A 23,961-nucleotide genomic window follows, 5' to 3' on the forward strand; every position below is an offset into this window, starting at 1 on the left:
TTCGCCCACAGCTGACCTGGCAGAGGTGCGAAAACCCGGCCTGGATTCCCCCGAGCGAGGTGCTGCTCCGCGGCCGAGCGCCGCCCCGAGGAGAGGGAAAACCCGGCCTGGATAAGCAGAAGGGGCACGGCCGCTCGGGGGCGCCAGCACCCCCACACCCGGGAGCTGGTAGAAAGCGAAGTGCCAATAACGTCCATAGCTTTAGGACTTCATTGGAGCCAACAGCCGAACAGGAGTTCAGTAGATAGGATAGGACAGGACAGGATAGGAGAGGATCGGGAATAGAATAGAATATGGAATAGAATAGAATAGAGGATAGGATAGGACAGGAGAGAAAATAGAATAGGATAGAATACAGAATAGGGTAGGACAAGACAGAGAATAGAATAGAATAGAGAATAGGATAGGACAGGTCAGAGAATAGAATATAATGGAATAGAATAGAATAGAATTGAATAGAATAGGAAATAGAATAGAATAGGATTCTTTATTGGCTAAGTGTGATTGGATACACAAGTAATTTGTCTCTGGCGCATAAACTCTCAGTGTTCATATAAGCAACAAGTGATAAAATGTTTCTTTCTCCTAATATTATTATAACTCTTGAAAACTTAAAATAACTATTGTCGATAGGACTGATTCTGATATTCTGTAATTCCCTTTAAAACAATATTTCGGGTGATAAACAAGCTTTTAGCCAAGCTTTTTACCACCAAGCAGTGCCTATTCTAAACCAGGAACATTCAACAGCTCTGGACTCCAATCCCCATCCTCCTCAGCCAGGTAGACCCAAGAGTTTCAGAGACAGACCCCTATGGAATAAGAATGCATCCACCATTGGATGATAGTCTGTAGCTAAACTTGCCAGGGAGGTTAGGGTAGGCAAAAATACTGGCCAATATTTAAGTGAATTTAGTTGAGGGAGTACTTTGAACTCACTCTGCTTAAAAACTAATTCCCACATTGTCAAATTCTACCAAGACTGTATTACTATTATTCTTCTCTTCCTTCCTAGTATCTATCTCTTCCCACATATGACTATAACCATGTTGCTTGTATCTTTCAATCTATATTGTTTTATTTGTTGACTAGTACAATTTGATAGCTTATTAGTAACCTTGACCATCACTGTGTTGTATTTTTTTATTCTTGATGAGTGTATTTTATTCTCCTTATGTACACTGATAGCATCTGCACCAAAGATGCTTGTGTGTCCAATCACACTTGACCAATAAAGAATTCTATTCTATTCTATTCTATTCTATTCTATTCTATTCTAATGTGAGCTGACATAAACATTTATGGCATGTGATTTTACATCCATAATTTTTTTAAAAACAACATTTATTCTACGACTCTCTAATTTTGAATAAATTGCCCTGCGTTTTTCAGAGAATCCAGGCGGCTTTAATACCGAACTAATGTATTATTGCATGGATTTTGAAGGATCATTACATCCAAGTATAAAATCTAATGTTGCAAAAACAGGTTCCTACAGCTAGCAAAATGCTTTTATGCAAGAAGTTCTTTTCAGGATGTGCCTAATACTCCTTCCTCCTCCTATTTTCCCCATAACAACAATTCTGTGGTTGGGCTGAGAGAGTGATTGGCCCAAAGCTATAGAGCTAGCTTTCAAGGTTAAGGCAGACAAGAACTCACTGCCTCCTGGTTTCCAGCCTGGTGCCTTAACTACAAGAAAGTGCCACCCTCTGAAATGCACATTAAAGGGTTTGGAGAGGTTTGTAAAAACTGAAGAACAGGTGAAATCCAGAACGAAACCGCAAATGATTCATGATCCAGAGAAATCTGAGGGATTATTAGGAATGGGGGGAGTTGGGGAAATTGACGGAGGAAGAACGGAGTGATGTATCCTTAAGAGGGAGGGAAGAGTGCCCTTCCCAGCCTACATAATTTTGTTATAAATCCCATTTGTCTAGACTGAATTCTTTTTGGTATGTCAACTATGCACCCCTGTATCCAGCCATGTTTGTGTGATTTGGAGAACAAATGTATTTCAGAAGGGGCTCATGAAGAACTTCTTTTGAATAAGACATTCGCTTAGAAAATAAATGTAAATCAACCGCACAGCAATGTCTAAATTAAGCGTGACCCGACAAATGCGCGCCCGACAACAGCACGCTGACAAAACCGTGGTGATAAAACCGCAACGTCGACAGTGCGCCCACAAAGGCGCGCCGACAAAAGAGCGCCAACAGAAGCATGATTACGGTTAAGGTAAAGGTTAGGGTAAGGGTTAGGTTCAAGGTTAGGTTTAGGGTTAGGTTTAGGGTTAGTTTTAGGTTTAGGGTTAGGTTTATGGTTACCTTTACAGTTAGGTTTAGAGCGCGCTTCTGTCGGCACACTGTTGTCGGCGCACTTCTGCGCTCATTCGTCAGCGCGATTTCAAACTCACGGTTTTTTCCCCGTGGTTTCGTTGGCGCGCTTTTGTCCAGCGCGCATTTGACGGTGAACCTAAATTAAGCAGAGTCCAGATTCCAAACTCCGCATCTTTAGTCGGGCTCATTTATTATAAGCGTTCTGGTGACCACTCCGCTTTTCAGGTATACAGATTAACAGAATTGGAAGGTACCTTATAGGTCATCTAGTCTAACCCCCCGCTCAAGCAGGAGACCCTACACCATTTCTGACAAATGGCAGTCCAATCTCTACTTGAAAGTCTCAAGTGATGAAGCTCCCACAATTTCCGAAGGCAACTTCTGTTCCATTGGTCGATTGTTCTCACTGTCAGAAAGTTCCTCCTTATTTCCAGGTTGAATCTCTCCTTGGTCAGTTTCCATTCATTATTCCTTGTCTGGCCTTCGGGTGCTTTGGAAAATAGCTTGACTTCTTCCTCTCCGTGGCAGCCCCTCAAATATTGGAAGACTACTATCATGTCTCCCTTGGTCCTTCTCTTCATTAGACCAGCCATGTCCAGTTCCTCTAACTGTTCTTCAGGTGTTTTACTTTCCAGTCCCCTAATCACCTTGGTTGCTCTTCTCTGCACTGTTTTTAGAGTCTCAACATCTTTTTTATAGTGTGGTGACCAAAATTGGATGCATACTCTAGGTGTGGCCTTACTAGGGCTTTATAGAGTGGTATTAGTACCTCCCTTGATCTTGATTGTATCCCTCTGTTAATGCAATTTAGGATTGCATTGGCTTCTTTGGCTGCCGCTACACACTGCTGGCTCATGTTTAGCTGGTGGTTCACTAAGACTCCAAGATCCCGCTCACAGTTACTGCTGTTAAGCCTGGTTTCACACATTTTATATATGTACTTTTGGTTTTTCTTACCTAAGTGTAGGACTTTATTTTTCTCTACATTGGATTTCACTTTGTTAGATAAGGCCCAGTGTTCAAGTCTGTCAAGATGCATCTGGATCTTGAGTCTATCTTCTAGGCCCGTGATGCTGAACCTATGGCATGCATGCCACAGGTGGCACACAGAGCCCTCTCTGCGGGCATGTGAGCTGTTAAACCAGCTCAGTTCTGCCATGCATACTTCCCGCCGGCCAGCTGAGTTTGGGGTTTCTGCTGTGTGGGGGCGGGGCACATGCAGGAGACACACGGGGGTGGGGCACACACACAGGGGCAGGTCATGCACGGTGAGTTCGTGCACGCATGTGGGGGAACAGGGCGCATACAGGGGGGTGCGTGCATTGCATTAAGTGCACACCTTTGGCACTTGGCACCAAAAAGGTTTGCCATCACTGTTCTAGGGTGTTAGTATCATCTGCAAATTTGCAAAGTTCCCCTTCCTCATCTGCCATTTATGAAGATATGAATATGGAGAGAGTTTGAATTAAGGTATGCTTTCTTTTAACCTTAACTAGCTGAGCAGGTCTTGGTAGATCAATTCACATTTCATTTCATCCATGGTTTACAAGCTAATGGCGCTGCTGGACAGAGGATTATTTTAGATCTTAAGGTGGGTTCTTTCATTTCGGTTTAAGGCAAAGTTGTTCCTCAAAGTTGGTTGCTTGAAGACACGGGGACTACAATACCCAGATTTTCCCCAGACAGCTTAAAAGGAAAGAGATAACTGGTGCATCTTGTCCGCTCTCGCTCTTCTCCAGTTTTGGAATAAAAAACGGGACGCCCCATCTGCAGCAACTTGCTTCCCTGGCTCTCCGAGTGGTCTCCTGTCCAACCTTGCTTAGCTCTAGCAGCTCCCTTAGTTGAAGCAAGGAAGGACGCTGATCCAGGGAAACCTTCTCGGATCGAAACTCATTTTCAGGAGTATAAAAAACGCTTTAATGTCAGAACCGGCTTAACCCTATAAAGGTAAAGCGAACCAACGCTTTACGGGTTTCTTCTTCGCGCTCTCGACCGGAGCCACGCCCAGGAGGCGTGACCAGACTGCCTGCCTGCCCTGCTCCGTCTACCCCCGCCGGTTTGCGAGACGCGCCTGCGCGCGGAGTTCTCGCGGAGGCTCTCGCGATGCTTGGGGCGAGCGGGAGTCCCGTTAGTCCCGCTAACCGGCCCAAAATGGATGCTGCCGCCGCTGTAGAGGCTGCTCCCACGGCGGCTTCTGCCAGCCCGCGCCTGTCGGGCGGCGAAGAGGAGCCCTCGACCTCGGCCGCCTTCTCGCAGGAGCCCGTCGAGGACGAGGTGGGTCCCGGTGGCGGGAGGAGCGGCTGGGAAGGTCGGCGCCTCGTCGCCCGTGGCAACCGGGGACTTCCCGCCGGCTTTGGACTCAGTACCTTCGCCATTGGGCCCCTTCCCTTCCTTTCCTTCCCTGGGCCTTTCGGCCCCGCTGACAGGCGAGCGCCCGGGCTTCAGGGAAGAGAAGCACGGTGGCAGGTTCGGGCTTGAATGGATGGGAGACCACGAGGAGATCCCGCCAGGAGGCCAGACCGGGGACAGGAAAAGACCTCTGGGAATATTGGATGGATGGATGGGTTGATTATGTGCCATCAGGTCATTTTCTAGACCTAGCGATTAAATAGTAATAGTATAGATATAGTATAGTATTAGTATAGTGTATAGTATAATAATAGCGCAGAGAATAGAATAGAATAGTATAGCCTTTATTGTCATTATACATCATGTATACAAGGGAATTGGTTTTAGCCTCACTGGTGCAATCCATGACCACAAATACAAACAACATGAATAGTATAAAGAATAATCCCAATGGAAGTGTTTAGGGGGAGAAAAAGAAATAAAAAGACAAAACTAGTCATATGTTTCCAGGTGTGCGTGGAGTATTTTCAACACCTAGTGATTAGTAAAGGTAAAGGTTCCCCCCCTCTCACATATGTGCTAGTCATTCTAGGGGGCGGTGCTGATCTCGGTTTCAAAGCCGAAGAGCCAGCGCTGTCCGAAGATGTCTCCGTGGTCATGTGGCCGGCATGACTCAATGCCAAAGGAGCACAGAGTTACCTTCCCACCAAATGTGGTTCCTATTTTTCTACTTGCATTTTTACCTGCTTTCGAGCAGCTAGGTTGGCAGAAGCTGGGACAGGTAATGGGAGCTCACTCCGTTATGCGGTGCTAGGATTCGAACCGCTGAACTGCGACCTTCTGATCAACAAGCTCAGCATCTTAGTCACTAAGCCACCACGTCCCCATTGAGGCACCCTTAAAAATCATGTTTAGATTTGAGTACAGGGAGGATTTCTTTTCCTGACACCTGGATGAATTAGGTGGATCTCATGGAGCTTTCTAGGTTGATCTGATACAGGGTAGTCCTCAACTTATGACCACAGTTGAGCCCAGAATTTATGTTTGTAAGTGAAAAATGTGTTAAGTGAGCTTTGCCCCATTTTACGACTTTTCTTGCCACAGTTGCTAAGTGAATCACTGCGTTTGTAAGATGAGTAACACAGTTGTTCAGTGAATCTGGATTCCCCATTGACTCTGCTTGTCAGAAGGTCGCAAGTGGGACACTGCAACAGTCATAAATATGAACCAATTGCCAAGCATCCAAATGTAAACCATGTGACCCATAAGGATGCTGCAAATGTTTTAAGTGGGAAAAATGGCATAATGTCACTTCTTTCAGTGCCATTGTACCTTTGAAAGGTCACTAAATGAAATGTAAGTCGAAGACTACCTGTACTTGGTATATTGCTATATGGATAATTGGTACTTGGATGGGATGGCAGAAAGAGTGACAATTGTTACCAGGTCATGCCTATATGGTCTTGTCTATATGGTCCTCAGAAGAGGGGCTCAAATCAAGGAAATCTTTGCTTTTAACTCTTCCCCTCCCATCAGCCCCTGCTTGTAGTTCATCCCTGTCATTGGTGGGATTCAATCTTTTTTACTACCGGTTCTGTGGGCGTGGCTTGGTGGGTGTGGCATGGCTTGGTGGGTGTGGCAGGGGAAAGTACTGCAAAATCCCCATTTCCTCCCAATTATCTGGGACTCGGGAGGCAGAGAATAGATGGGGGCGGGGCCAGTCAGAGGTGGTATTTACAAGTTCTCCGAACTACTCAAAATTTCCGCTACTGGTTCTCCAGAACTGGTCAGAACCTGCTGAATAACGCCCTATTTTCTGATTATCATGGACCAGCCTTTCCATTATTTCCACTCAGTGGTTAGTCTGATGAGATTGGATGTGCTGGACTCCAATCCCCATCTTCCTTGCTAGCATGGATTTGGGATGTGTATCTAGGGCTGGGAAGCATTCTATAAAGTAGAGCAGAATTTTCCAAATTGCTTTCTGCTCATGCTTTCCTTGTTTTGTTTTGTTTTCCTGTTGCTTCTCTAGCCTGGTCCCAGAATCCGTTGGAGTTGGGCAGCCAATAAATTTAAATGTAAATAATTGGATAGGAAGATGGGATGATAACTGGTGCATTTTTTGGCATCAGCAAGATCATATTTGCAGTATAAATAGCCTCTGCTTTTCTGTAGTTCCCTTGGCATCTGCCATGGCCCCCCAGTATATGTTTTTAATTTCTGCCCCACAATGTCCTGTCATATGGCCTCTGCTTGAGAACTATGGACATAGACCAAATGGGTAAGGTAAGAGCAAGGCAAGAGTCAGTTTGGGTCCGTGGTTTCCAAGGCAACAATATTCAATCTTTGACGCATCACTCCTCTGAAAAATAATCGTCTTTTTTGAAGAGGGTGGGTGGTGAAAGAAAGGAAACCTGTCTCATAATAACATTCCGAGAACTGGAGCTTTCTCTGAACCACCAGTTGCTGGGAGAACAGTAAGTGGGAACAGTTGCTGAGGTAGCATCCTAGCCTCATCTTTTTTGGCCACTGTTGAAAATGGGATGCTTCAGGCACATTCTGCCAGGTTCTCCTTGGTTTTATGATGAAGGATGGCTGTTTATGAGCCGTTTGAGAACATATAATATTCTCTGTCATTTAAATGTTTCATTTCAAGAAGAAGAAGAAAAGAATGTCGAGGTAGCATCTGAGATTCAGTTCCTCCAGTGAGTTGTAGGTCCAGTGAAAGATCAGATCTGAATTTCTTTGCTCTTAGTGTAAAATGCTTGTTCTTCCACTGGGCTGATTCCCTAGGCTCACACTGACAAATTCAGCTATGGGCTATAGTCTGTACTTCATTGGCTACTGTAAGTGCCAAATGTTGAACAAAGTTTTTAAGTGATCCAGCATGGCTTTCCTGATGGGAAAGAGAGGAGGAAGGAGAGAGAGCTAGTCAGTTTCACTGACTTTTGACATAAACTTGGAAACCAATTGTTAAGCTACATAGGTTTTTCAAAGGGGTTTTGCAATAAATGCCTGCCTGTCTGTTTGTAATTCAAATCCAGCCTGTGGTTTGTTTTTTGTTTTTTGTTTTGGTTCAGTGTACCAAGTGGGCTAATTCAGTAAAATCTATTTCGGTTAAGCATGGGTTCAGGTCAGAGGTGGTATTCAGCAGGTTCTGACCAGTTCTGGAGAACCTGTGGTGGAAATTTTGAGTAGTTTGGAGAACCGGCAAATACCACCTCTTACTGGCCCCGCCCCCATCTATTCTCTGCCTCCCGAGTCCTAGCTGATCAGGAGGAAATGGGGATTTTGCAGTATCCTTCTCCTGGAGTTGGGTGGGAATGGAGATTTTACAGTATCCTTCCCCTGCCACACCCACCAAGCCATGCCATGCCCAACAAGTCACAGTCACAGAACCGGTAGTAAAAAAATTTTGAATCCCACCACCAGTTCAGATATTGTTTGAACAAACCCAGTAAACAACAAAGGCTGGAAATTCCTACAAATGGAATAAATTTGCTGTAATTTGGCAGCAAATTTATTCCATTTGTAGGAATTTCCAGCCTTTGTTGTTTATTATACTGAACTGGAATAGGTGGATCAAAAGTATGTGGTTATCTATTTTTCCCTGTATCCCCTTGGCCTTAATCTATGTATTTGGTATACATTAATTAAGCTCATGTATTTACTAGTATTATAAACAAACCAGTCAGTTTATACATTAATATTCTAGGAAAGTAACCATGATACGTGGACCAAGGGTCAAACTTTTTTTAGTCCATCTAATGCCTATTTACTCATAAATAAGTCCCTCTACGTTAAGTGGCATTGGTGAAATAAGATTATCTAGTTTTATTGTAGTGTATTTGTATACTCTAAGCATGAAGTATTCTCAGGTGACAGATTATTTCTCTGATATGTCAAAACAGCTCGAACATATTGTGAACTGAAATCTATTAACAAATTGTTTTTATTTTACTAATTAGCTAAGTAAATACTGAGTATTTATGATGGCTTTGTTTAATACACAGTAATATTCAAATTGGTAATACGGTACTTTTATGGTAGACACACTAAACAAAGTCTATTCTGTGAAGCCTGGAAGAAATGTTATGATTTAAATCTCGAGTTAAGTCTTGGGAATCCGTGGTCTTGGCCACAAAAGGCATTTAAAGGGCATGATGAAGAAAAGGTTGAGAATCACAGCTCTGTTCCATTTCAACATGTTTCAATCTGTATTATGCTTTTTCTTTATTAAATATGTTGTGATTGGACAATTTTCATTTTATTTACAGAAAAATGATCCTCCATTTCAACTCAAACTTCCTCCAAAGGCAACTAAGTCAGACAAAGACATTGATCCGGAATATGAAGAGAAGATGGTAAATTTGTTACTTGGGCTTTTTCCCCTGTAGTGTCTTTTGTTAAATTTAATTGTGTTGATAAGAAGTCCCTGTATTTAGACATCTACCTTTAAAACGATCTAACCAATTGTTCCAATTGAACTGAAAAAAAAATGGCCATGCTTCTTCCTGTGTTAACAGGTGACTTCCTCCTTCCCTCCCTCCAGAAGGCTGGGAGGCTGAATTGCACCCTTTGTTACTCAGATGTTGTCTACTCCTACTCTGGAAGCACCTGCTTGCTGTGTACACAAGACCTTTTATAGCCTCAGGCCTAACCATGCTTGTCAGGGAGAGCTCCCACGGTGGCCATTTATACAAACTGAGGAGGACAAAGGGCATTAAGCTGCCTTGGTGGAAATCAGGTTGTTGTTTTTGATGGGTTAGGGCAGTGTTGTGGTGAACCTTTTCGGCACTGAGTGCCAAAATGAGAGCGCATGCCTGCGTGCAGGAAACCGGAATAGCAGCCGCCTGGTGCGCATACGCACTCCGGGAAGATGATCTTCTGGCTTCCGGTGCATGCATGTGCACTGGCCACCTGGTCTTCTGGTTTCTGGTGCGCATGCATACACAAAGACTAGCTGGCCATGCACATGCATGTGCTGGAAACCAGAAGATTATTTTCCTGGCACACATATGTATACTGGGTCGCTGCTCTTCCGATTTCTGGGGCTCCCGTGCATGTGAAGACCAGCTGGCTGGTGCACTGGAACCCTGAAGAGCAGCAGGCGATGGCTCATGTGCCCGGAGAGATGCCTGTGTGCGTCACTTCTGACACGCATGCCATAGGTTTGCCATCACGAGGTTAGGACTCTTGTTTGTTTGTTTTTTCTAAGTGTCCATTTATTTCCCTGCTTGAAAAAGTTAACTGTAGGTTGATTTACAACTTGATGTCTCTCCTGGCCTCCAACAGCCAGTTACTGTTAGTCTTGCAACACGTAATTAAGGTTTGATTTTAAACTTTTCGTGCCAAAGGCTAATATTTTAGAGTTGGGGCGGCATTTCCTGACCGAGTTTATGTCATTTGGTTCTGGAAGGTTTTTTCTCTACAGCTTAAGAATAAAATCTTTTTCTCGATGAGTAGCTTGGGAAAATCAGTTTTAGTGTTTTGTGTCTTGAGGTAGCAGTAAGTATTATGGCCTTTTTTTCTTGCTGCAGTACAACCATAGAATAAAAGCAATAGTAATGTAGTGCAGCCAGCCATAAAATCTATATATGAAACACGGAGCCTCTAGGCTAAAAGACACATAAGATATAATAACAGCATCGCTTTAATAAGTTAAAAAAAACCCAGGTTTGCAAGGGCACATCCTTCATTGATACATTAGTGGTTTATAAATAAATTTGGCATGACATGTTAGAAAAGCTGCACCTCTGAAATGCTTCTTCTAAATATCTATTAGAGGTAGAGTATCTTCCATTGCTTTCCTATTATCTTTCTTTATATAGCACTGAGTTTATAAATTTATATGAAGCATATTTTTGAATAAGATACAATATTCAAAGGTAATAAAACAATCATACAATATAGTAATAGCATGGTGATTACTACAGTGTGTGAATACTTCCAATCCCTGGGTTGTTTTGTATTATTCTTTCTGTTAGTTGAAAGGTAAGAGCACAAAAGTAACCAGATCTCAGAATTCTGCATTCAGACTTAAGATCATAATCTGAACTTTTATTCACTTTATTGTATTACCGGGGTGTGTTAATTCCTATGAGTTTGGAGAACATGAAAACTTCAGCTGCCATATTTTGTTTAGGACAAAATTCTTAAACTTCTATGAAAAGTGTGTGTGGTGGATAAAATAGCTGAACCTGCTAGTCCAGTGGCTTTATTGTCGAACGGGTTCAAGCTACATTTCTGTGCATTGTTTCTTGAATCTCAGTGGTTTTATATTTGAGATTAATGGCTGTTCCTAATTGCTGGAATGTTACTTGGTAAAGGACAAAAGAAAATCAAAAAGATTTTCAAATAAAAATGGAAGTGAAGGCAAATATACATGTGCCAAGATAACATTGCAAGATCCAATCTGCGTTAGTCACCAGGACCAGAGGTTTAGTCTTCTGAGTTTTGGGACTCATGCTGGAGCCCATCCTCAGGGAACATGGAAGCACACATTCTGCTAGAGAAGATGGGCTCCAGTACGAGTCCCAAAGCTTGGAAGACTAAACCTCTGGTCCTGCTGACTGACCCAGATTGGATCCTGCAAAAATGGAAGTCCTTAAAACAGAGATAGGCAACCCCCATGGAAACTGTTCATGTAGAATGAATTACAAATTGAAACAATTCCATTTTCATTGCATAGATTTGTTTCAGGGAAAAAGCCTTGTTTATTTCTTATATGTTGCCCATCTGCCTGTCCAGGCCAACTTGAAATGAACCGTGCTAAGTAGCAATAAAAACTGAAGGTTATAGATATTATGGAAAATAGCTATTACAAGAAAACAACTTTAGCTACTCATTCAGTCTCTTTTGACAAAAACCTCACTAAAAGCCAGATTTCAAGTGGGGCATGTAACAAGTACAGTAAGCTTGCATTTTTTACCCTAGACATCGAAACCAAATCAATTTTTTAAAAGAATTAAAATATGAACAAGGAGCCAATATATAAATTATTCTTCATTATCAAATGTTAGGTGGAGTTTAGGAAGAATTTCTGATTCCCTAAAAAGGCCATATGTAATTTTTGGGGACTAAACTCCCATTGAATTCAACTAGTATTATAAATACTAAATTGGGTTATGTTTGCTGCACCTTACAGTTAATTTTATGTTTGGAAGTTACTGCAATTAGCTTTGAACATCATTCTTAAATACTTGTAACAAGTAAATAGATATTTTAAAGAAGAGACTGGACAGTCACTTGTCTGAGATGGTATAGGTTCTCCTGCTTGAGCAGGAGGCTGGACTAGAAGACCTCCAAGGTCCCTTCCAGCTCTATTCTATCCAAATAGTGAATAATCAGATATTTTTGAACATTTTGAACCGAACAGGCTGCATATAAAGTTTAGAAGAATACACAAATTGTGTATATGTAAAATTGTGTTTTTTTCCTAGGGGATTCATGAAAAAGTGGTGGATTATGTTGCCCTCATGTGGTAAAATTGTATATTGTCTGTAATATTTATTTAATTTCATAGTTCTATAGTCCAACCACATAAGCAGTGTTTCTGAAATATTGGTTTTGATCCAGACTAATGTTTGAAATTAAAATAATAAATTATCATGATTAAATGATAATTAAATAAATTCTGTTGTTTAGAATTTGGATCAAGTGTAATATACATTTTACTGAAAATGGATCCTGAGTTGTTGAATTTTCCCCAGGTAAGAGTAAGTATGTGTATGTATGATTATTGATTTAGTCTGGATCCAGGCTTAATATTTTGCTGTAAATATCAGAGTTGTGTTTTAAACTTGGAAATCTCATATTCATTAAATCTGGATGATATAGGATACATTATGTGCAACACTCATATTGAATAATATAGCTATATTTATTCTGCGCTGCTTTAAGTTCTTTTACAAAGTTATGGTTCTGATTTATTGTTCTGAAACTTCACCATGTTGCAAGTGTTTTGTTAGACAATGCTCCACAATTCTTGCATAAAAATGTTCTAGTGAGGCAAGGAGGAGACATTAGTAATCAGCATGATTGTCCTTAAATCAGAATATCCTTGCAATTTGATCAGTTCAGGATATTTGCAGAGCTCCAGAGCTGCCCCCTTTCCACAGCCCTTGGAATTACTGAACAGGTTCCTCGTTTAGATTGTCAGGAATCAATATTACCATAGTTATTCCATTTAATGTGATGCCCAGGTTGTCCTAATCATTCAGTCAAAATTTAATCCGTGCCTGTTTTAGCAGTCTTTGTCATGAACAAAAGGTGCATTAGAACCTCTGTACCTTCCAGGGATCTTGGATTAAAATCACATCACCTTCACTATGTATGGCTACTAGCTATTCTTCCTTTGTAGATATCGAATTTAAATATATCCGGGTTGATTCCAGGTTAGAAAGAGAGTTATAAATAAAAATGCTTACAGAGTGCTTGTGAGCTGGGTGGAGATTCCAATCTTGGTTATCTTTTTGGGATCATCGTCTATATTTTAGACTCTTCCTTCATGAGAAATAACAGTTGGGCTAGAAGGAGCAATCAAGGCACTTACTCTCTGCCTGCATATTTTTCCTAATCTCTATGTTGAATTGGACTCCTAAGTCTTTTACCGAACTCATTCTTAATTCTTCATAGTTTGCACTGAAGAAGTTTGGAAGAGATTGTAATTTTAATTGGGAAGAGTCAAACATCCTCTTTCCCCAATGTATGAGCTCAAGATTGCTATCTTAATTCACACCTTATCTTATTTTGCTTTTCTTGTGTGGGCTATAGAAAACCGACCGAGCCAAACGATTTGAATTCCTGCTAAAGCAGACCGAACTTTTTGCCCACTTTATCCAACCTGCAGCCCAGAAATCACCAACCTCTCCCCTCAAAGTGAAACTGGGACGACCACGGGTAAAGAAGGACGAAAAGCAGAGCTTGCTTTCGGCAGGAGAGTATGCATTGTTTTTAAACTATTTTTGAAGTTGCGTTGAAGTGATATTTGTATCTTAAAACATATTGTTATATGCATAGAGTGTGTCAAATTTTTCAGCTTTCAATTTCCAAACATTAGTAGGGGTGCTCAAAAGATTATGGAGATTGTAAAGATATTTGGTCATTTTAATGTAATTGAGATGTGCTTGTTAAGCAACTACATAAATATCAGAACTTTTTAACATTTTGTTTGTTTCATACAGGAAGCCCTCGACTTACAAACACAATTGAGTCCAACATCTCTGTTGCTATGTGAGATAGTTGTTAAGTGAATTTTGCCCCATTTGACTACCTTTCTTGCCACTGTGGTTAAGTGAATCTCCGAAGTTGTTAAGTTAGCAATAAGGTTGTTAAGTGAATCTGGCTTCCCCATTGACCTGGCTGGTCAGAAGGTTGCAAAAGGTGGAACACTGCAGCCGTCATAAATATGAGCCAGTTGCCAAGTGTCTGATCACGTGGCCATGATGCTGCCATGGTCATAAGTGTGAAAACTGGTCATGTCACATTTTTCAGTGCAACTGATCCCTAAACGAAGTGCTGTAAGTCTAGGACTAACTGTGTGAATGAGAAGGACTGACCTCAGTCTCAAGAGATGTTTACATCCAGCTCAGTCCTTGTATTTCAGGTGACAAAACAGTTGGAAATGTAATAACAATTAAGTTGGTATGGGACATGGGTGACATGAAGAGGGAATGGAACAGAATAGAATGGAACGGGACAGAACAGACTAGGCACAGGCATAAGAACGGAATGGAACAGAACAGAACAAAATATTAGAATGTCAGGGTTCCAAGTAACACCCCCAACGAAAGAAAATTCTGAGGCTTGAGTTTCCTCAAAGTTCCATTTTATTAGAAGATGCCATATTGGCACATCTGGGAAAATCTGAATCTGAAAGCTTCCAGGTTTTCCCCACCCAAGTGAAAGTTCAAGCCCCTGCCCAGCACCCACATGTCCATCACATGGTCCAATCACTCATTGCCACCACATCTGTCCAGGTGCAGGGACAAAGCGACCTTGACTTTCTGAGAAAGAATGTTGTTATGGCTACACATCACTCATACACTGTATAATCCCCCCTCCCATTTTCCCATAGTAGAAAATGTGGCAGGCCTGAAGTCCAAAAGGTAAAAGACCGCTTCCAGGTCTGACAGTCAGCCTCCCCTCATAAGAGAAGCATGTTCTGTAACAAGAGTAATGCAGGGGGTTAACATTATATAATGAACCAGCTCTGACATCGAGCAGAACAACAGAACATAACACAACAACTTATTTGGCCAAGTATGGTTAGACACACAAGGAATTTGTCCCCAAAGCAGAATTCTGTACATGTGTTGGGTTTTCTTTTTTTAGCTATCGCCACAGGAGGACAGAACAAGAGGAAGACGAGGAACTGCTTTCGGAGAGCCGGAAAACCTCCAACGTGTGTATCCGATTTGAGGAATCTCCTTCTTGTGAGTGTACCAATTGGTCATTGCATCTGCTTGCATAGATACGTCAGCTTAATTACAGAATAACAAAGGGACACTTTATGTTTCTGCAGATGTTAAAGGAGGAACATTGCGGGACTATCAAGTTAGGGGATTAAACTGGATGATCTCCTTGTATGAAAATGGCGTAAATGGCATCTTGGCAGATGAAATGGTAAAGAAACTCACCTTGTGGATGTGGTTTTAGATCAGGGGGGAAAAACCCCAAGAGCTGTAAGTTTGTTAGTTTTCTTGTCAAGACTCCAAGCTCTTAAAAAGATTTAATAAAACAGTGAGCACTTTTTCATACCCTGGTATGGGAGGAGACACATTTCTTTATGATGCCAAAAAATCAGGAGTTATCTAGGACCAACTTTTATGACTAACACACTTTATTAAAAGGTATTTGCGCGCTGCAACTCACTTTATCAGAGGCATAGAGTGATTAGACCCTAAATTTAAATCCTACGTCGACCTACCCAATCTACATATTGGCTAACAAAACATGTTTAGGCAGAAAAGTTACCACCAAACTCCTTCTAATTTCATACCCCATTGTAATAGGTCTGGCATTTATTAGCTCATGGGTTGTTTTCCGCATTCTTTTTATGATTTCCAACAAACTATATAGCAAAGCAGGCAAGATGTACATTTTTGTGGTTCTAGCAGCCTTTTTATGTCTTTTGTGCCCTTTGCTATTATATTTTGTAGGTCCCATCCCCCCCTCTCTTTAAAAAAACAACAACAGATAGTGGGAGCGTTGGGTGATCGTGACTGTAGCATTATATTTTAATGCAGAGTATCATTTTTTGCATGCAAAAATTTAACCAAACAGCAGACATCCCAAGGAGTCATGAATATAAAGCGAAGGAAGGAATACATAATGCATAACAATAATACGAGCCACAACTAAAATATTCAGTGGCAGTGTGGCTCAGAGTGAATTGTAATTAAACATTTCATTCTGCCTAATATTTCTTATGAATTACAGAGGATCGTTCTCCAGAAGTTATTTTATTGTCTGGAAACAAATGCTAATCAGAATAGTAATTTGTATATCGCAATATATTGAAATTATGGCCGATTTTGACTCCATAGATCATACCGTGATCGTAGGCTTCCTTTATGCATGATTATGGATGGAGATTATTTCAGAGCTGTTAAAAAGAGATGTGTAACATTTAAATACTGTTTTTTAAAACTCTCGTAGGGTCTAGGAAAAACTTTACAGACAATTGCATTGCTGGGCTATCTGAAGCATTATCGAAACATTCCTGGTCCACATATGGTTCTGGTGCCCAAATCAACTTTGCATAACTGGATGAATGAATTTAAACGTTGGGTTCCATCATTACGAGCAGTTTGTCTTATTGGAGACAAGGATGCCAGAGTAAGTGTCACTTTTACTCAGTCTGCTGGTGATTTTCTCTGCGAGTCAGAATGTAATGTTCCCAGAATTCTTTATTTGCAACTTCCACAGTTTCTGAACCTCAGTAGCTAGAAGATTATGTGGACTTTGATTCCCAGAATTCTCTAGCCAGCATGCTGGCTGGGGAATTCTGGGAGTTGAAGTCCATATGTCTTAAAGTTGCCAAGGTGGAGAAACACTGTTTCGGAGTATAAAATGATTCATTGATTATTGTAAAAATATTGCAGATTAAACTTTTTAAAAAGAAAGACTTTTTATGAATAGCATTAAAGTAGACATGCAAAGTGAAGTCCCAGTGTTGTCTCTCTCTGAAATCTTTGGTGCAACTCTTGGGCATTGCAGATATTAAGACCAGCATGTAATTTTTAATATAGCAATAGCAATAGCAATAGCAGTTAGACTTATATACCGCTTCATAGGGCTTTCAGCCCTCTCTAAGTGGTTTACAGAGTCAGCATATCGCCCCCAACAACAATCTGGGTCCTCATTTTACCCACCTTGGAAGGATGGAAGGCTGAGTCAACCCTGAGCCGGTGAGATTTGAACAGCCGAACTGCAGAACTGCAGTCAGCTGAAGTAGCCTGCAGTGCTGCATTTAACCACTGTGCCACCTCGGCTCTTTATGTATGGCTTGATAGTAATACTCGCTATCCTCAGCTTTATTCAGGTGTAAATTACATATTTTGCATTGGATTCATCCACTGTTCCAAGTACAAGCATGCTATTCAAAGGTTAAGTCTACTGTTTGCTAGGGAGAAACTGTTTCTTCTGTTTTAAGAGGGAAAAACTTTGCTTTAACATCACTACCAGTATCCTTTGAAGAACAGACATCCCCCTTTCCCTCACGCAGGCAGGAATGCACTTTTTATATTATTTAATAACTCTTTATCAATGTAATTGATCTAAATGTGTTAATAATTCTAAAAGTTCATATTTCTGTTTCTTCTTGCTGCCCGTTTTCTCTGAAATGGCATTGCTAGATGGCTGCTGTTGTAACACTGTATGCTATTCTATTGGAGAGTTTGTTTTGTGTTCTTCATACAGGCTGCTTTCATCCGTGATGTTATGATGCCCGGAGAGTGGGATGTGTGTGTGACGTCCTATGAAATGGTCATTAAAGAAAAGTCGGTTTTCAAAAAATTTAACTGGAGGTATCTGGTGATTGATGAAGCTCATCGGATAAAAAATGAAAAATCCAAGGTAAGTTTTAATTTTCTTTGGTAATCACTGAAGAACAATACTTGGAGGGAAGGTAACTTTTTTTTGGGAGAAAGAGAAAACGTTTTGGTATATAAAACTTTCAGCTTGCTTGAATTGGTTGAGGAATCCAATCAGTGAAATGGTAGCTAAGGAGGAATAGAATCAGATGAACAGAACTGAGTCTTTACGATTTCAGGACCCTGGAGAGTTCATAGAAGAAACTTCACAAGTTGGGTTACCTCTTAGTTAAGAATTTTTGCCCCACCACCAGTCTGTGTTCAGTTGCAACTTTCAGAGGTTTTGAACAACTGGGTGGTCCTTTTGATCTAACCCTGCTTTCTGTTGACTGTGAATTTAAGGATGCCATAAACTTTCCAGAGACTGCAGCCTTGTGCATAAAGTAGCAAAAACTCTGGAAGAGTCATCCTTGATAATGGAAAACTTACCATGTTTCCCAGAAAATAAGACAAAGTCTTATTTTCTTTTGACCTCCAAAATAAGCGTTTGGCCTTATTTTTTGGGGAGGCTTTTTCTGCATTTTTGAGGTGCAGGAGGCGGCGAGCGTGGTCACCTCATGACTGCTGCTGTGTTGCAATATTTTAGGGGAGGGCTTATTTTCGAGGGACGGCTTATTTTAGAGCATGCACTCAAAAGCCCGATTGGGCTTATTATCTTGATGGAAGGGGGTATTTTCAGGGAAACAGGGTACCTATTTGTATAGGCTTAAGATTTCTTCTGAGTTAGAATGATCTGGAGTTCATCCTAGTTGGATGAACACTTTTGAAAGTCTTTATGGCTTTTTGATGTGGGGTATGTGATATTGTTTTATAAAATTCTCTCTGGCACATATATTTTAGAGTAAGATTTCACCCAATGTATTCAATTTGTCTGCAAGAGCATTTTAAGAAATCATAATAGACCAGAGCTTTGTTTTCCAAATCTCAGAGTTAGTATTTATAAAAATGTATCTTTGGACTATTTTGGCAACAAAACCTCTTCATTATTTTTTTTTTGGTTAGCTATCAGAGATTGTCCGTGAATTCAAGACAACAAATCGCTTGCTCTTAACAGGAACTCCTTTACAAAATAATCTTCATGAACTGTGGGCATTGCTTAATTTCCTTTTACCAGATGTCTTTAATTCTGCAGAGGTGAGACTGGGTTTGACATTGAAGTCTTTCAATTACATAAATTATATGTTTTATACCAAACTAGTTTTTAACTTTATATCACCACCATTGGTTTTAAATTTTACTACAATGGCTTGCATTTAAATATAGCAAAGTATACTTGTACCCTAACCTTACAATTGTTTAGGTTCCTCCCTTTTTCTAACTGCTATTGGCGATGTATATTTGTGGCACAACCATGATTTCAGAGCAAAAGTATGTTTTACATAGTATAGGATGGAAGAATTCAACTTGGACATATTGATTTCCAAGCCAAGTGGATTTTTCTTTTTTTATGTCCTATAATTTACTTTACTTTATTGACATTGTATGTAAATACACAGTATACGCATACAACAAAATGCACATAACACCCAGAGACCAGGCCCAACACACATAACAAACCCCAAACACCCCCCCCACCAAAAAATTCCCCGCCCCTAAACCACCCAAGCATCCACACAACAGACCAAGTAGTGCTGTCCAATAGCGCACTGATGGTGGCCCTTTAGTTCATTGTTGAGTGCAATTATAGCTCTGCGACAAAAGGCATTCAGAAGATGTTTGGTCCTAGTTTTAATTGTTCTGTATCTTCTGCCAGAAGGCGACAGTCTAAAAAGATGGTAAGCAGGATGGGAGGAGTCTCTGAAAATGCTATGCAACTTCCTCAAACAGCGAGATGCGAAGATGTCGTTCAGGGCTGGTAGCTGGAGCCTAATGATATTCTGGACAGTTTTAATGATTCTCTGTAGAGCTTTTTTGTCTGCTGCAGAGCTGCTCCCATATCATGCAAGAATATGCTGTATGTCAGGACACTCTCAATAGTGCTGCGATAGTAGGACAGAAGAAGGTGCTGAGATAGATTTATTGATCGATTTATCGGAAATTTCTACTTGAGCTAACTTAAGCACTGAGAAAACATGAAATTACAAACATAATAGTAAAATGCATTTTTTTTTTACATCTGCAGGATTTTGACTCGTGGTTTGATACTAAAAATTGTCTTGGTGATCAAAAACTTGTGGAAAGACTCCATGCGGTAAGTATGGTGGTATTTCTTGATAGAAGTTTACTGGCCCATCTTCCATGCATCATCACAGACTCAGCAGTGCATGGTTGAGACCTGGTGTGACTTTCATTGCAACCATTAGGTTGTTCAGATATAAACTCCTTCCCCAAGGCTCATCTCACATCACTTTTGGTGAAGATTTTTTTTAATAAAGGACTTCAGTTGACAAATGTGCATACATTTCTAATTTATTGCTTTTTTATTGATATCTGATGTCCCATTCTCCTCCTGTTTTGTATATGTTTGGGAGGATTCTTTAAATTGGTAAATATTTATTACAAAGGGCAGGGGCCATCTGACCTGCTTATAGTTTTTCAGAAATGCACATTTTAAAACAAATAACTTTCAAATCTGTCTATAGTGCTTTACAGTGCTTTTCAACTCAGGGTACGCATAGTACCTGCCAGGTACGCATACCACGGGTTGAAAAGCATTGATCTAGAGTAATACCTATAGCACTTAGATTTATATACCGCTTCACAGTACTTTACAGCCCTCTCTAAACTGTTTACAGAGTCAGCCTATTGCCACCCACAATCTGGGTCCTCATTTTACCGACTTTCGAAGGATGTAAGGCTGAGTCAATCTTGAGCCAGTGAGAATCACATGATTGTGTTTTGGCAACTGGCTCACATTTACGACCAGTTGCAACATCCCGCAGTTATTTGATGACAATTTGTGGCATTCTTCCCAGTTTCCAGCAAATACGCCCATTCCAGAGAATGTATTCACATAATGTTCATTGGATTGCTTAATGACCGTAGTGCTTTCCTTTGCAAGCAGTGTAAAAACAGTCATAAAATTGAGTCACATAGTGCCTTGATCTACGACCACAGCACAACAATTCCAGCCCCAGTTGTCATATACTGCGGACTACCTATATAGGGAGAAATGTTTGAAAAATCTGGGATGTCACTAAAATGTTCCATGTGCTTCTTTTGTTTTTTTCAGGTTTTGAAGCCATTTCTGCTACGGCGCATAAAAGCTGAAGTGGAAAAAAGCTTGCCTCCTAAAAAAGAAGTAAAAATTTATCTGGGCCTCAGCAAAATGCAGAGGGAATGGTAATTTTTAAAAATCTTATACCAGGAGAATGTCCCAGAAGCTCTTTTAAGCTGTCCTTAATACTTCTTTTATATTTTTCTATGTGGATTGGAAAATTTTTAAGTAAACTATTTTAGCTTAAGCTATAGTTCTTTTCTCCACTTCAGAGGTGGTATTCAGCAGGTTCTGACCAGTTCTGGAGAATTGATGGCGGAAATTTTGAATAGTTCAGAGAACCGATAAGTACCACCTCTGACTGGCCCCCGCCCCCATCTATTCTCATTCCCTCCCAATCAGTCCCAGCTGATTGGGAGGGAATGGGGATTTTGCAGTAACCTTCCCCTGTCACGCCCACCAAGCCATGCCCACCAAGCCACGCACACAGAACTGGTAGTAAAACATTTTGAATCCCACCACTGCTCCACTTTTCACTTTAGTCTGGGACGATAATACAGTATTAATCTACATTACATTTCTCTCCTACACCAAACATTTGACATTCATTTATTTATTTTAGGAAATTTATACTGTCGCCTATTTGCACGTGGCTAAATAAATGCTGAAAATCCAAGTTATTATTATCACTAGATTAGTATTCCCCAACAAGATGTGTTGGCTCTTTTTTCTTCTGGAATTCTGAGACTTATAATGCCAATAAGTTGGGAATGGAGGAGAATAGATTTTATTTTTAAAAAAAGAAGTTTTACTGTTGTTGCTCAGTATTCAGGGAAATAGAAGGCACGAATTTGACTTGAGAAGGGGGAGAACCAAAGTTTTGATCTTAATACACCTGACTGCCCTGCCTTTAATGTGCTTATTTCTTTTTTTATATATATTTTTTAATAAAGACAAACAAAATCATCTTCCATTATAGATTGTAGAAAGTGTGTCAATTGGTTACGAAGAACATTTGTGCATCCCTTCCACAGTCATCACCTCTGATTCATATCAAATTATATATTTTGCATCATATATATTTATATATATTGCTATCATCATATCTCAGCCTTCATATGACTATAGTTGTTTTAACATCCCTTTATTACAAACATTCCAAAATTTAAAAGAAAACCACATAGTGGCATTCCCTTATCTATTTACAATATTATCCAACCACATTATACCTTTATAACACATTCAAAATAAAAATTAATTATGTTTAATAACACAATTTTTAGACTTCTTTTCTTAATAATTGTTTACAATTTATATCCAATTTCCCTTTTATCCTGTCAATACAAATTATTACTTTATTATCATTATCAGTCATTTATTTAACGATAGTTTGACTAAGTTTAACTTACTTTCCCCCCTTTTTTCACCATTTAATTTTTTTAACAAATTTCCTCTTATCAAACCAATACCTATATATACCTTGTTATCATCAATTATTTTCTAACTTTATCCATTAACACTACATTTTTAACATAATGCTCTAATTTTAGCAAAATGTTTAGGCCTCTTTTCTTAATCATTGTTTACAATTTATATCCAATTTTCCCTTTTATCCTGTAATACAAATTATTACATTGTTATCATTATCAGTCATTTATTTAACGATAGTTTGACCATGTTTAACTTACTTTTTCCCCTTTTTTCACCATTTAAAATTTATACCAAATTTCCTCTTATCAAACCAATACATATGTATACATTGTTATCATTATCAATTATTTACCTAACTTAATCATTATCACTACATTTTTAACATAATGCTCTAATTTTAACTAAATTTAACTAGTGTTTTATTATTAATTTTCATATCTCAACCTGTGCCTTTCCAGTAATAGTGTAGTCCTATTTCTTTTGCCATTTGTGGAATTAGTCTTCTGGTTATTTCCTTAATCAAATTCTCTTGATCTCTTCGCAACTTGTTGCTTATTACATATCTTGTAAAAATCTCGAACCCTCCATCAGTTTCCTTAATCAGTTTATATTTAGTTATCAGTAGTGTTTTTGTCAAAATTTCTCTCCTTAAGTCCACCCATTCTTCTCTTTTTTCTTCTATACTTTGAAATCTGTAGTAAAGCACCTTTCCATCTATCTTCCCTTTCCTTGTTCCACTCTTTCCATCTCCAACCACACTCAGTTCACTGTCAATATCCACGGTTATCTTGCCTCCTTGTTCATTTTTCCCCCTGGGTTTTTAGGACTCCAGCCTCCACTTTTTCCATTTGCTGAATATCTTCTATTTGCGGAGTATCTTCCATTTTTCCATCAGGTTTTGCAACTTTAAAGTTTATATTTTCAATATTTTCCAATCTCTTTTCAATTCTCTCTGTTGGTTCTAATAAGTTTTGAATTCCAGACATAATCAGTTGCAATGTTATGGTTTCTTTTTGAAGTCATGTAATCCTTCCAATTAATAAACACTGCCACTCTAGGTTAAAAACAAATCTTTGTTTTCACTTCTTTCCAGCTAGCAACAAGCATCCAGAGAGCACCTGCGTAAACAACCCATGCTCTTCTCTATAAACAAGCTGAAGCCTTTGAAGTGCAAGGTCAAAATGATCAAAGGGAAAAAAGAAAAAGCAATGTTTCCAGGTCTCAACCTCCAACCTCCAAGTGGCAGTGTAACTTCTTTTCCCTCTAAGATTACTACCCTCTTTATATACCTTTTGAATCTTCTTTATGTTTCAGGCTTAGAAGAAACAAAGTTCTGAAATGAAACCAAATAAAAAGAAAAAATCCATCCCAGTCAGTATTGTAGAAGTAAAGGAAAATATTTAATTCATAGATAAAAAAAGAAATAGAAGAAGAAAATCCGAAACTTTCACTTTAAAAAGTAAAAAATGTTCACAAAACTTCCCTCGATAGAATAAAAAAAAAAAAAAAACCACACTGTCCAATAATGCTTAATTTCGCCACTTATTTCCTTTTCTTTACCAGTTTAATTAAATTCAATCTTTTTGGGGCA

At 39.7% G+C, this 23,961-nt stretch overlaps 1 protein-coding gene across 1 annotated transcript in view; it reads left to right on the forward strand.

Moving 5' to 3' along the window:
* The first annotated feature begins 4,464 nt into the window (after window positions 1–4,464).
* Window positions 4,465–23,961, forward strand: part of SMARCA1 (SNF2 related chromatin remodeling ATPase 1) — a 50,027-nt gene continuing 30,530 nt past the window's right edge. Inside the window, exons 1-10 of the mRNA XM_087728344.1 lie at window positions 4,465–4,610; window positions 8,963–9,049; window positions 13,461–13,627; window positions 15,021–15,121; window positions 15,211–15,311; window positions 16,347–16,526; window positions 17,610–17,765; window positions 18,785–18,916; window positions 19,905–19,973; window positions 20,955–21,064. Of these exons, the coding sequence (XP_087584470.1) occupies window positions 4,488–4,610; window positions 8,963–9,049; window positions 13,461–13,627; window positions 15,021–15,121; window positions 15,211–15,311; window positions 16,347–16,526; window positions 17,610–17,765; window positions 18,785–18,916; window positions 19,905–19,973; window positions 20,955–21,064 (1,226 nt within the window). The 5' untranslated portion in view covers window positions 4,465–4,487. The remainder of the gene's footprint in view (window positions 4,611–8,962; window positions 9,050–13,460; window positions 13,628–15,020; window positions 15,122–15,210; window positions 15,312–16,346; window positions 16,527–17,609; window positions 17,766–18,784; window positions 18,917–19,904; window positions 19,974–20,954; window positions 21,065–23,961) is intronic.

The sequence above is a fragment of the Thamnophis sirtalis genome, unplaced genomic scaffold (genome assembly GCF_051295495.1).
Source record: "Thamnophis sirtalis isolate CommonGarterSnake01/CBP01778 unplaced genomic scaffold, rThaSir2_p1.2 scaffold_13, whole genome shotgun sequence".
Classification (NCBI taxonomy): Eukaryota; Metazoa; Chordata; class Lepidosauria; order Squamata; family Natricidae; genus Thamnophis; species Thamnophis sirtalis.